This window comes from Octodon degus, unplaced genomic scaffold (genome assembly GCF_000260255.1).
Source record: "Octodon degus isolate 3935 unplaced genomic scaffold, OctDeg1.0 scaffold00246, whole genome shotgun sequence".
In the NCBI taxonomy this organism is placed as follows: Eukaryota; Metazoa; Chordata; class Mammalia; order Rodentia; family Octodontidae; genus Octodon; species Octodon degus.
The window spans coordinates 1,125,351-1,136,513 of record NW_004524822.1 but is presented as its reverse complement, the minus strand read 5'-3'; the positions used below and the strand labels follow the sequence as shown (position 1 = coordinate 1,136,513).

The window sequence follows — 11,163 nt, the reverse complement described above, 5'->3', positions numbered from 1 at the left end:
CACAATTGTAGGAGAGAAAGCCGAGGCCCAGCTCAGCAGCACTCAAATAAGGAGGCCGAAGTCTGCTTGCAGGAATTTAGGTAGTGTTCCTCATTGCTCATTGCTGTGAAAAAATATCTGCCTTAAGTAGGCTTGAAGGAAGAAAATGCCCTTTTGGCCCATGGACTCAGAGAATCCAGTCCCTGGTTAGCTGTGGCCTGGTGTGAGGTGGGAACATTACAGCAGAAGGGCCTAGTGGGGGAAGCTGCTCATGCAGGGCAATCAGGAAGCAGGGAGGGGGAGAGCCGGGAGAGGCAGGGCCTGAGAGTGATGCAGGGAACCTCCAAGTGATAGAGGGGAAAAATTATCTCCCAACCTAAAGAAAGCTCCTGTCCGAGAGAGGGACGGGGTGGGGGTGGGGGGTGGGGCTGAGTGGGTGGTCCCCGGGATACTGTCTCTTCCAGGGACTTTAATAGAGTAAAACCATGGGGTGAGACGGATCTAAGGTGGTGGAGAGCATGGGAACTTGCTTAGGTGGGCATGAGGTAGGACAAAGCTATAGTCAACCAATGAGGCTACAAGCAACATTGCTCAGTAAAATTGATTAAATCCAGTACCAAATGGGGAAGCCAGTCAGGTAGCAAGAGGGACAGTGTCTCTTCCTGTTGGGAGTTGGGCTAGTGACTCATTTGGGCTCTTTCAAGGTGATTGATACTTATTTAGAATATCAGTCCTTTATGCCCATCCCTAGGTATATTTGTTTCCTCTTTTGCCTTGAGGTGTGGCCCATATGGGAGTGTCTATCTCTTCCAAGTTGCAAAGTCACTGGGTCTCCCATATTGTCTCCTTGAGGGCCTGGCCCTCTCTGACTGCTTAGAATATTTCTACTTAATTTAGCTGCCTACGGGGCTGGTGAGATGGCTCAGTGGTCTAAAGCACCTACTTAGAACAAGCTTAGCAAAGCAAAGCAAGCACGGTTCAATCCCCCAGCACCACATGCCAGCCAGCCCCGCCCCCTGGTGGGCTGAGCTGGCCACACACACACACACACACACACACACATAAATAAAATTAAAAAAAAAAAAATTTAGCTGCCTACAAGAGCAAAGACTCCCTTCTGAGGCACGGCCCCGTGATCGGCTTTTCCAACCGGGCCCTATTCAGTTGTGAATTCATCCACTGATGGTCAGCACCCTTGGGACCCAGTCACCCCTCAAAATATTGCTGCTTTGGGGACCAAGCCCTTGGTATGAGAGTCTTTGCAGGAAACTTCATCTTCAAACCATAACACATGGAGCACATCCAGGCAAGCTCTGCATGCAGCAAGGCTCTGGAGTCAGCCACAGGACCAGGAAGAGGAGGGACTGGCCCCTTCTGGAGCCGAGTATGTGCTCTCTCCGTAAGCCTTGACTGGGCAGGAAGAGCAGGAGGCTGGGCGCTGGGGGCTGTGCACCAGCAGTCCTGTTGGGGTCGCTTGGGCTCTGAGGACTGGCCTTCCTAGGAGGAGCAACTGGGCAGCACAGTGAGACCCTCTCTTGTCCCCTACTCTTGCCTGTGTGTCAACCCTGACCTAAGTATTAGATCATTGGCACAGGAGTTCACTGGAGCTTTGTGTACAATAGCAAATGATTGTAAATAATAGTCTGTTATTAAAGAACTGTTGCTATTGGTGATGGTGCACATGACCGTGGAAGACAAGGCAGTGTTTCCAAAAAGAAAAATAGCTCAATGGCATAAGCACCTGCCTGGCAAGTGCAAGGTCATGAGTTCAATCCCTAGTACCAAAAAACAAAAACAAAACAACAAGCCGCTCTGCATGCCTTGCTGCTGGACCATCTCTGCGGCATGTCGTTACAGTGTATCAAAGAAGCAAGATGTGGAAAGAAAGCAGGAAGCGTGTGGTTGCCAGGGTACGCGTGTTTCTGCCTGTACACGCACAGAACGTAAGAGGGTAACACAGTCTTTGCAGAAAGCCATGCCCTGAGTGAGAGGGCAAGGTCCGAGTGTTCATCTCTTAGAATGGGTTGTGTTAGGACCTGAACCCCAAAGGCCATATTCAGGACTAATGGTCCTGGAGGTGGAGGCCTTCCTGGGGTGGGCGTCAGCACTGGAGGGGCTTTGGGGTAAAGTGGGCTGAGCTCTTTCGAGCGCGTTGGGTCTGTTGTGCTGTGGGGATGTGATGCTGCGTGCCGCCCTCTCAGGATTCGCAGCCTCTGGAGCCACACAAGGGGATCAGCCTCCCTTCTGTGCACCCTGAGACGGTCAGCACTCACACCAGAAGAGAGCAGAGTGAGGGTCTAACTTTTACCATACACACTTTCACCTTTCATTTGCTCCATGTACGTGTATTATCTACATCCTTCTGCATTATGTGTCTCTATCTAGCTATTATCAGTCATTTATCATTGTAGTACTGGGATTTGAACCCAGGACCTCTACACTGAGCTACCTTCCCAGCCCTTTGTAAGAGGCTAGGCCTGGATTTTCTTTTCTTTTCTTTTCTTTTCTTTTCTTTTCTTTTCTTTTCTTTTCTTTTCTTTTCTTTTCTTTTCTTTTCTTTTGCTCTGAATGCCTTCAGGGCAGGTTTGGCTGGCTTGAGTTGTGGGGATCGAACCCAAGCAACCTGAGCCTGACTGCTTTGTTGAAGCAGCCACTTAAAGAACTGAGCTACGGGGCAGGCCCCCTAGCACCTGGCTTTTCTGAGACAGGCTCTCACTGTGTAGCTCAGGCTGGCCTTGGACTCACTAGGTTCTCAAGACTGGCCTGAAGTGTATGCTGATTCTCTTGTCTCACCTCCCACACCTGGCTTGAAGCAAAATTTTTTTTGTGGTCAGCTCAGCCCACCCTGGGGACAGTGGCATGTGGTGCCCGGGAGGCATGTGGTGCTGGGGATCGAACCACAGTCCCTGTGAGCTTGCCTAAGCTTGCCTAAGCAGGCACTTTAGACTGCTGGGCTATCTTGCCGGCCTCCCAGTAGGTTTTTTTTTTAATCTCCCAAGCTTTAGTGCAAGGCATGTGCCAACCCCATGCCCACTGGGCAAGAGGAATGCCAATAGACTTTCCCTGCAGCTATGTGCACACTGCCTCTCCTGGGCAGAGCACAGGCAGCGGGGACCTGCTCAGCACACCTGAGTCATCAGCGATGTCACCATGTTGTCAAAGACCCTCGGCCGGATGCGGTCCCCAGGGTTGGGGAAGGGGTTACATGTCACATCTGTGTAGGAGTTATGCAGCTTCCAGAACATGCTGCAGATTTCGTTGTCTCTATGGGCCGTGTTTGAGGAGTCCACCAGCGTGACAAACTTCACCTTGGAGTTGGTCACGTAGCCGTATACCTTGTAGTCCTCTGTTGGGTACAGCAGACCCGGGCAGAGCCCCCGCTGGTCCACCAGAGCCTTCCCCATGGCGGAGATCTTCTCGTCCACCAGGTCCAGGGATGTGTGCACCACGGAGTGGAACTTGAGTTCATTCTCCACGGGGATGCTGCGGACGTAGAAAGGATAATTCTCCTTCACAATCACCATGATGCACACTGCCATCTTGGCTGGCTGCACGGCACCCCAAGTGAGTCTTAAAAGTGGGGGTGGGAGGAAGGAGAAGGAGCACAAAAAGAAGTTAAATGTGTTCTTTTTTTTTTTTTTGTGGTACCAGGGATTGAACTCAGGACCCTATGCTTGCCAGGCAAGTGCTTGTTCTATTGAGCTATCTCCCCAGCCCCTAAATGTATTCTACATATGCATCAAATCCTCATGATGAGAGTAGTCAGCATGTACTCCAAACATGTATGAGTAAAAAAAAAAAAATTAAAGTGCATAAGCAGAAAGGCCCATGACAGGCAGAAAAGGGACAGCCAGGAGCAGAAGGAGGGCTGGGGTGTCGCTTCAGTAGAGTGTGTGTCCACTGCACATAGGCCATGTTCCCATCCTCAGTGCCGGCCCAACGAGGAAGGAAGGGGGGTGAGTCACCTTACCTGGTGTGGGTCCCAGAAAAGGGAGGCTTCCAGGGCACTTCTTGGTGCGCAAAGACTGTGGTTGACGGGGCCTTGCTTCCTAATGAATTTATTTCATGCCCACTCACCCTTTAGGACAGTCTCCTGTCTGCGTGAATTTTATACATAAGCACTTGACAGGGGAGACCAAAACTTGCTTTATCGGACAGGTCACTTAGCAATCTAGTGAGACGGGACTCAGAACACAAACATAAGCCTTGAGGAGGTTGTTGTCATTTACAACAAGAAGAACGCATTAGATAGTACTGATACACCTAGTTCATGACCAAAGCGTCTGGGCTCTGAGAGCCTGGTCCCCTTCCCCCACCCGAGCCAGCACCCCCACCGCCCTGCCCCACCTGCCTTTTGCAGCCTTGGGGGGCATGTGCTGGAGACCCTGCAGGGCCCAAGTCTGGATTTAGCTGAAGACCAAGATTCCAGCTCCAGTCAGAGCAGGGGACAGTGTGAGAACACGCCCTGCCGAACTTTGGTACGGTGGCTGGAGCAAATGTGAAGTGGGTCCAGGCAGGGCATGTGGAAAAGTAGGGGAAAACACACATGTGGCGGGGAAGTGTTGAGGCATCCTGCGTGGTCAGAAAGTAGGGTGTGCATTGGGTGAACACGCTGGGAAAGGACAGTAAAAGCGAGGCCACGTTGGGTGCCTTGGGAGCCGCGTGTGTCAGCGCACGGTGCCAGCAAACGCCTTCTCAGCTGAGCTCAACCTCCCTGGGGAGGGGGTTAAGAGATAAGGGTGGGAATCATGGGAGTGAGTGAGAAAGTTAGGGCTGAAGGCAGGTGTGGTGTACACACCTGTAACCCCAGTACTCTGGGAGGCTGAGGCAGGAGGACTGCAAGTCTGGGCAATTTGTTTTATTCTTTTCTTGAAGAGTGAGAGCTAAGACAGGGTCTTGCTATCTGGACTGGCCTTGAACTCGCCATGCAGCCAGCCTCATCTCACAATTGTGGCAATCCTCTGCCTCAGCCTCCCAAATGCTGGGATTCTGGGTGTGCACCTGCACACCCAGCCAGCCTGGGCAGTTTACTGACTTAGCGAAACCTCTTTTCAAAAAGGGGGTGGGGGGGCAACCAGATAGCTCAACAGACTAAAGTGCCTGCTTAGGCAGGCATTGGGACTGGGGGTTGATCCCGGTGTGATGGCGCTTGGGAGGCTGAAAACAGGAGGGTTACTACAAATCTGAGCTGCAGAGTGAGACCCTGAAGACATTGTACAAAAAAAAAAAAAAAAAAATTAGCATACAATGTCCCTAATTTGTTGTGAAGAGAGGAAAATTGGGGTGAGGAAATGTGGAGAGTCCTTCCCTCTAAATTGGTTGGGGAATTATCTTAACATATTTAAAAAGATAACAGTTGAAAAAATATTTGGGTTGCTGGTTAATTTAGAAAAATTTATTCTTCTTGGGCAGCGTTGTGCACTTCCATAACCCCAGCACTCTGGGAGACTGAGGCACGAAGCTGGCAAATTCAAGTCCAGCCTGGACAGTTCAGGGCCTAGTGAGACCCTGTCTCAAGATAGAAAAAAAAAAATTTTTTTTTTTTTTTAAATTTAGAACAGGGTGGACAAAGTGTACAGGGTCTCACTATGTAGATGGGACTCATAGTGATTCTCCTGTTTTCAGCCTCCCAAGTGCTGAGATTACAGGTGAGCACCACCACACCCAGTCAAAGTAGAATATCTTAAACAGTGACTGAAGATGCAGCTCAGTGTGAAGGTCTGGGTTCAATCCTTGGCACTCACCCATTCAGCCTATAATCTCAGGGTAAGGAGTGGTCTGGAGGAGAAAGGAGAGCAGACTTTTTTCTCCTTTATGTTCAATGGCTGGAACACTGAAGATTCCATCTCTCTCTCTCTCTCTCTCTCTCTCTCTCTCTCTCTCTGTCTCTCTCTCTCTGTCTCTCTCTCTGTGTCTCTCTCTCTCTCTCTCTCAAGTTGAAAATCAGTTTAATAAAATTTCACTTTGTTACATAACAGGTTAACAATAACTATCAGGACCTGGCATTTACTTACAAACTTTCAATTATTCATGGGCCTCTCCTCCTTACATCACGGGAATAAGGTACTTTGACCCAGCAATTAGAAAAGTGACTTACGGAATGGGGTACAACTGTTGTCTCAAGGATTAGGTCCTTATCTATAAGCCCTGAGAGCCACTTGAGGGTTTTAGCAGAGAGTGACATAATCAGATCTGTATTTGACTTCTTTCTTTCTTTCTTTCTTTCTTTCTTTCTTTCTTTCTTTCTTTCTTTCTTTCTTTCTTTCTTTCTTTCTTTCTTTCTTTCTTTCACATTGCCTGGTGCTCCCCAGGCAAACAGACGGACAGAAGAAACGGAAGCTCCCGCCCCACTTGTGTGGGGGCAGCTCCTCTGGGGTGGGGTGTGAGTTCCGTGATTAGGGGTGAAGTCTGTGATGTTTGCTTTTCCCAAGATCAAACCTCCCGTCTCGCCACCGTGAGCACCGTGGAGAGGCGCTCTGGAGTTCATCTTGCCTGGGTGGTCCTGGGCTGACACTGTGCCCTTTTGACTTAATATGGGAGCTTGGGAACCCAATCCTTTGTTCCATCTGCTAGAAGACGGCCCCCTCCTGCTGTGGGCTGGGCGGTTCTGGGTGGATTCTGTTTTGAAAGCTCATCTAAAGTTACAGAAAACAAGAGATCTTTACATTCCTCGTGAGCATTTGGAGTGAAAAGCCATACTGGTGCACAATTGGTTTGTGTTAGTTAGTGAGCAAGTACAGACCTGCCCCTGGCCCTAAAGCGCCCCGGTACTGGACCATCCTGCTGCTTGCTGGGAGGTACGAGTTGTACAGCTGCCTGTGTCCAGCCCGGCCCTGGCCCTGGCCCTGGCCCTCGGAGGCTTCTCTCCTTTCCTCTTCTTTGGTACTGGTGATTGAGCACAGTGCCTTTGAACTGGTTGGGCTTGACCTTGTGATTCTCCTGCCTCAGCCTTCCATAGCAGTGAGAGTCCAGGCTTGTGGGTCACTATACTTAGCTTTCTGCGCAAAGCACTGCAAACAACTAGTTTTTTTTTTTTTTTTTTTTGGCGGAACTGGGGATTGAACTCAGGCCCTTGCACTTGCTAGGCAAGTGCTTATTCTACTGAGTCATCTCCCCAGCCCTGCAACAGCTAGTTTTGCAGATTTAGCGGTCATTCACAAAATCACGCCATCACTCTTTTCATTTCCTTGGAGTCTAAAGTCTGGTCCTACTGAAGAATCCTAAGAAGGCTGGGTCCAAACCATGAGACTCAGCACTGTGTGCAGAATCGCTACGATGCGGGCGTCTTGAATTCATTACACCCTTGGTTTTATAGGGTCTATTTAAAATGTACATACTAAAGTGAGTATAAACTTTATGATTCATTTTGTCCAAGGGGAAGAAGAGAAAGAGAGGAAATTAAAATTGTGCCGCGGCTTCACAGAGCCTGGGTGGCAGCAGCTGGTGTCCCTGGAGTGCAGGGGTCTGCAGAGCTGCACCCCCCAGGCCCCCGCCCCTGCAGGGCTGCTCCCTGCTCTTGAGGACTGGATAGCTGCAAGGCTCCTTCCCTTCACCCGAGAATCAAGAATCTTGAGAATCATTTCCGGGAAACCACCTCATTGCTGGAAGCCAAATTGTTCACATTTTTCACGTCTATAGATGTAATTATACATCTAAGGGCCCAGAGTGCTGCTCACCTGTGCCCTGGCATTTATCAGTCAGGCCTGAGCTGTCCTGGAGATGGGACCAGAGATAGGCTGGGAACTGGAGCTGCGGCTGCAGACTAGAAACAGTATTGATTTTTAGGTGAGACGGAACTCATGGATTTACATTCAGGAGTTCTGATAAATGGGGAGCTCCTAGGCCTCCTTAGCATGTGTCCCCACCCCCATAAAGTCCTTCAAGTCACTTAATTATCTGGATGACGTAGTAAAACCATGGCTTGATGGATAAAATAGATCATTATAAAACTCTGGGAATAGCAGTCAGCACATAGTACAAAGTACTGTTTCAAAGTCTGATCCCCAAGACAACATGACAGTGTGACCTGCTTCTCATCTGTCTATCTGTCTATCTATCTATTTATCTATCTATCTATCTATCATCTAGATATCTACCTACTTATCTATCTGAGAGACATTGGATTAGAACCTGGCCCTGCTCTTTTGTCTCTGTTTAATTAATTAATTAATTAATTTTTCATCTAATATAATTATATTTTACATAGTCCTGCATAACTTCCATTTTGAGAGCTCTTTATTTTCTTTCTCTCTCTCTTTTTTTTTTTTTTTGGTCTCTTTAATTTAAAGCAAGTTAGGCAATCTTTCCTTGCCTCAGTTTCTTTATCTGTACAGTGGGAGTGGGAACAGGAATAGTGACTCTAATTTTTTTTTTTTTTTTTCGGACCAGGGATTGAACTCAGACCCTTGTGCTTGCCAGGGAAGCGCTTATTCTACTGAGCCATCTCCCCGGCCCCCTCTGATATTATTTTTCAGGGTGTACAGTGGGTGAGTTCATGCCTAGGATCTCCGAGGCCCTCAGCGTGATCCCCAGTTCCAGAAGGAAAAACAAACACCCCTCGCACGAGGTCAGTGAACCACGCGTGCTCCCTGAGCAGCGGCTCTGGTGCTTGCTGTGTTCAGCGAGCTGCACTCCGTGTGCTGAGAGTAGCGTTCCGAGTGGCAGCATCCTGGATGAGCTGCTGTGCTATTCCCGGCCTTTTCATCTTTGTATGCCTAGCTCTGGGCCGGGCTGACAGCAGCTGCTCCACAAAGGTTGAGCTCACCTGGGAAGATTTCAGTGGTGCCCAGCAGCTTGCTTAAGTCTGCTGGTGATTGTCTCTGGTCTGTACAGCTGTTCAGTGAGTTTCTGGAACAAAGTGAAGTGAGGGGAAATACACAGAGCTAAGTAAGTACCAATCAACAAGAATGCAGCGCTCAGAAATTGTGCATCTTTTCCATGATTCCTCAAGGGTTTGGACAGCCAGCTTTGGACTTGCTCTCGCTCAGGGGCCCTTGTAGAAGCTGTGCTGTGTGGTTTTTCATAAAACAACAAGCAAACTGCTAGTTGATCATGTGCATATGTGGCCCGTGTACTGGCACCCCTGGGAATGGTGAGTGAACAGGATTTTATGGAAGTCAGATCTCTGAACAAAAGTGGAATTGTCAGTCAAGGAAAGCATAAACATCGGAAGGCAGGTTACAAAAAAGCATGTGTAGTCTGATTTCATGTGTGTAGTGCACCCATGTAGACAGCGTTTTAAAGTACAACAGCTGAACATGCTGAGGCAGGAGGATGCTGTAATCCCAGCACTTGGGAGGCTGAGGCAGGAGGGTGGCTGTAAATTGGAGGCCAGCCTGAACTACACAGACAGACCCTGTCTGAAAATACCAAAACTGCGCTGAGGAGATAGCTCAGTAGCGTAAGTGTCTGCCTGGCAAGTACAAGGTCCTGAGTCCCATCCCTGGTACTGCCACAAAATAAAAACTATCAAAACAAAATGTGAATAGTACTTATATCTGATGGTAGGGTTTGGGGCCATAGTTCTCTCTTCATATTTTTCTAAAACAGGATATGAAAAAAATTTTTAAAAGGATATGAGAAAGCCATATACTTACAGTTTACCAAAGAAACTTCTCTGTTCCGAAGCAGAATAATTAATTATAAGGCTATCAATCTGATATCTATTTGGGTTTTCAGATTTTTTTTTTTTAAATGTATTTAGTACACGGTCTACAGGGTCTCACTACACAGATCGGAGTCTAGTGATCCTCTTGCTTTTCAGCCTGCCGAATGTTGGGATTACAGCCGCACCACCACACCCAGTCTCAGTTGCTGTCTCAGTGTGCCCCAGGGGCGAGGCGGGCACAGCAGGCCAGGGATGGAACCCCTGGTCCCTGCGTCTGCCTAAGCAAGCGTTTTAATCCACTGAGCTCAGTAGAATAACCGCTTGCCTGGCAAGTGCAAGTCCTGAGTTCAATCCCTGGTACCACAAAAAAAAAAAAAAAAAAAAAAAAATCTACTGAGCTAGCTGGCTGGCCCTTGGGTTTTCAGATTTAGCAAAGAAAAAAAGACGCTTAGTTAAATTTGATGTTAGCTAAGGAATGATAAGCATGTGTCCATGTATTGTTTAAGATAGAATCTCAACCGGGCACGGTGGTGCATACCTGTAATCCCAGCACTGGGGAGGCTGAGACAGGAAGATCACTGCAAGGTCGAGACCAGCCTGTGAGTTTTCTCATGTCCTTTATGAACACACATGACAAAGCTGTTAACTTTGTGTCACACTCATTATAAGCCTTTTACAGTCTATTGGTGTTTATTTGTGATAGTAGCTTTATTTTTATTTTCAATACAGACCAATTTAACTATGTATCTATTAAAATTTTCGCTTTTGATTTCAACTATTTCTCATATAGAATATCATTTTTCTATCCAGATGTTTACTACATATTTAACTTAAATTAATTCTTTTTTTATATTTTAAAATGCAATGAAGTTTTAAATCATCTGGAACTCATTGTGGTACAGGACTGTAAGGAATAGCTAAGGAGATTTATTTCTCCAGATGATCTATTAATTATTTCCAAAGAAAATTCCATTTTTCTTTCTTTCTTTGAATTTGGTGATGGCTTTTTATCATATATTTCATTTTCTTATGTATGAAAGCTTACCTTTGAACTTCATATAATGTTCCTTTGATCTGTCAGGTCAAATATCATTATCACTTTGTTATATATTATAAAAAAACTAGTAACATGGTATAGAAACTATAGTATTATATTATAAAGTATTATAGGCTGTGAATTATTACAGCTTTACAGTATTTTTTATCATTAAGGTTATTCCCCTAACTCTAGGCTTTTTTTTGGAGAAAAAGATTAAGTTCCACAAAACTTCCACTGGGATTTAAATTGGAATTGTACTAAAGCTATAAATTAACTAGATAGCACTGCACAGTTCACTTAGCAATGTGGAATTTCTCTATCTAATTCTGCTTGTACATAGACTGAAATATTTGTTTAAAGCTTTTTTTAAAAAAAAAAAAAAAAACAACCTGTTGGGCCTGGAGAGATGGCTCAGTGGTCTAAAGCACCTACTTGAAATAAGCTTGGCAAAGCACAGGGACCGCGGTTGGATCCCCCAGCACCACATGCCAGCCAGCCCCGCCCCCTGGTGGGCTGAGCTGGCCACACACACACACAA

At 47.1% G+C, this 11,163-nt stretch overlaps 1 protein-coding gene across 1 annotated transcript; it reads right to left on the bottom strand.

Annotated features, from left to right (window-relative positions):
• Nucleotides 1-3,098: 3,098 nt before the first annotated feature.
• Nucleotides 3,099-3,518, bottom strand: LOC101588339 (trafficking protein particle complex subunit 2-like protein). The gene has a single exon (XM_012512636.1). It carries the CDS (start codon nucleotides 3,516-3,518, stop codon nucleotides 3,099-3,101), a length of 420 nt encoding a protein of 139 aa, XP_012368090.1.
• Between the last annotated feature and the right edge of the window lie 7,645 nt (nucleotides 3,519-11,163).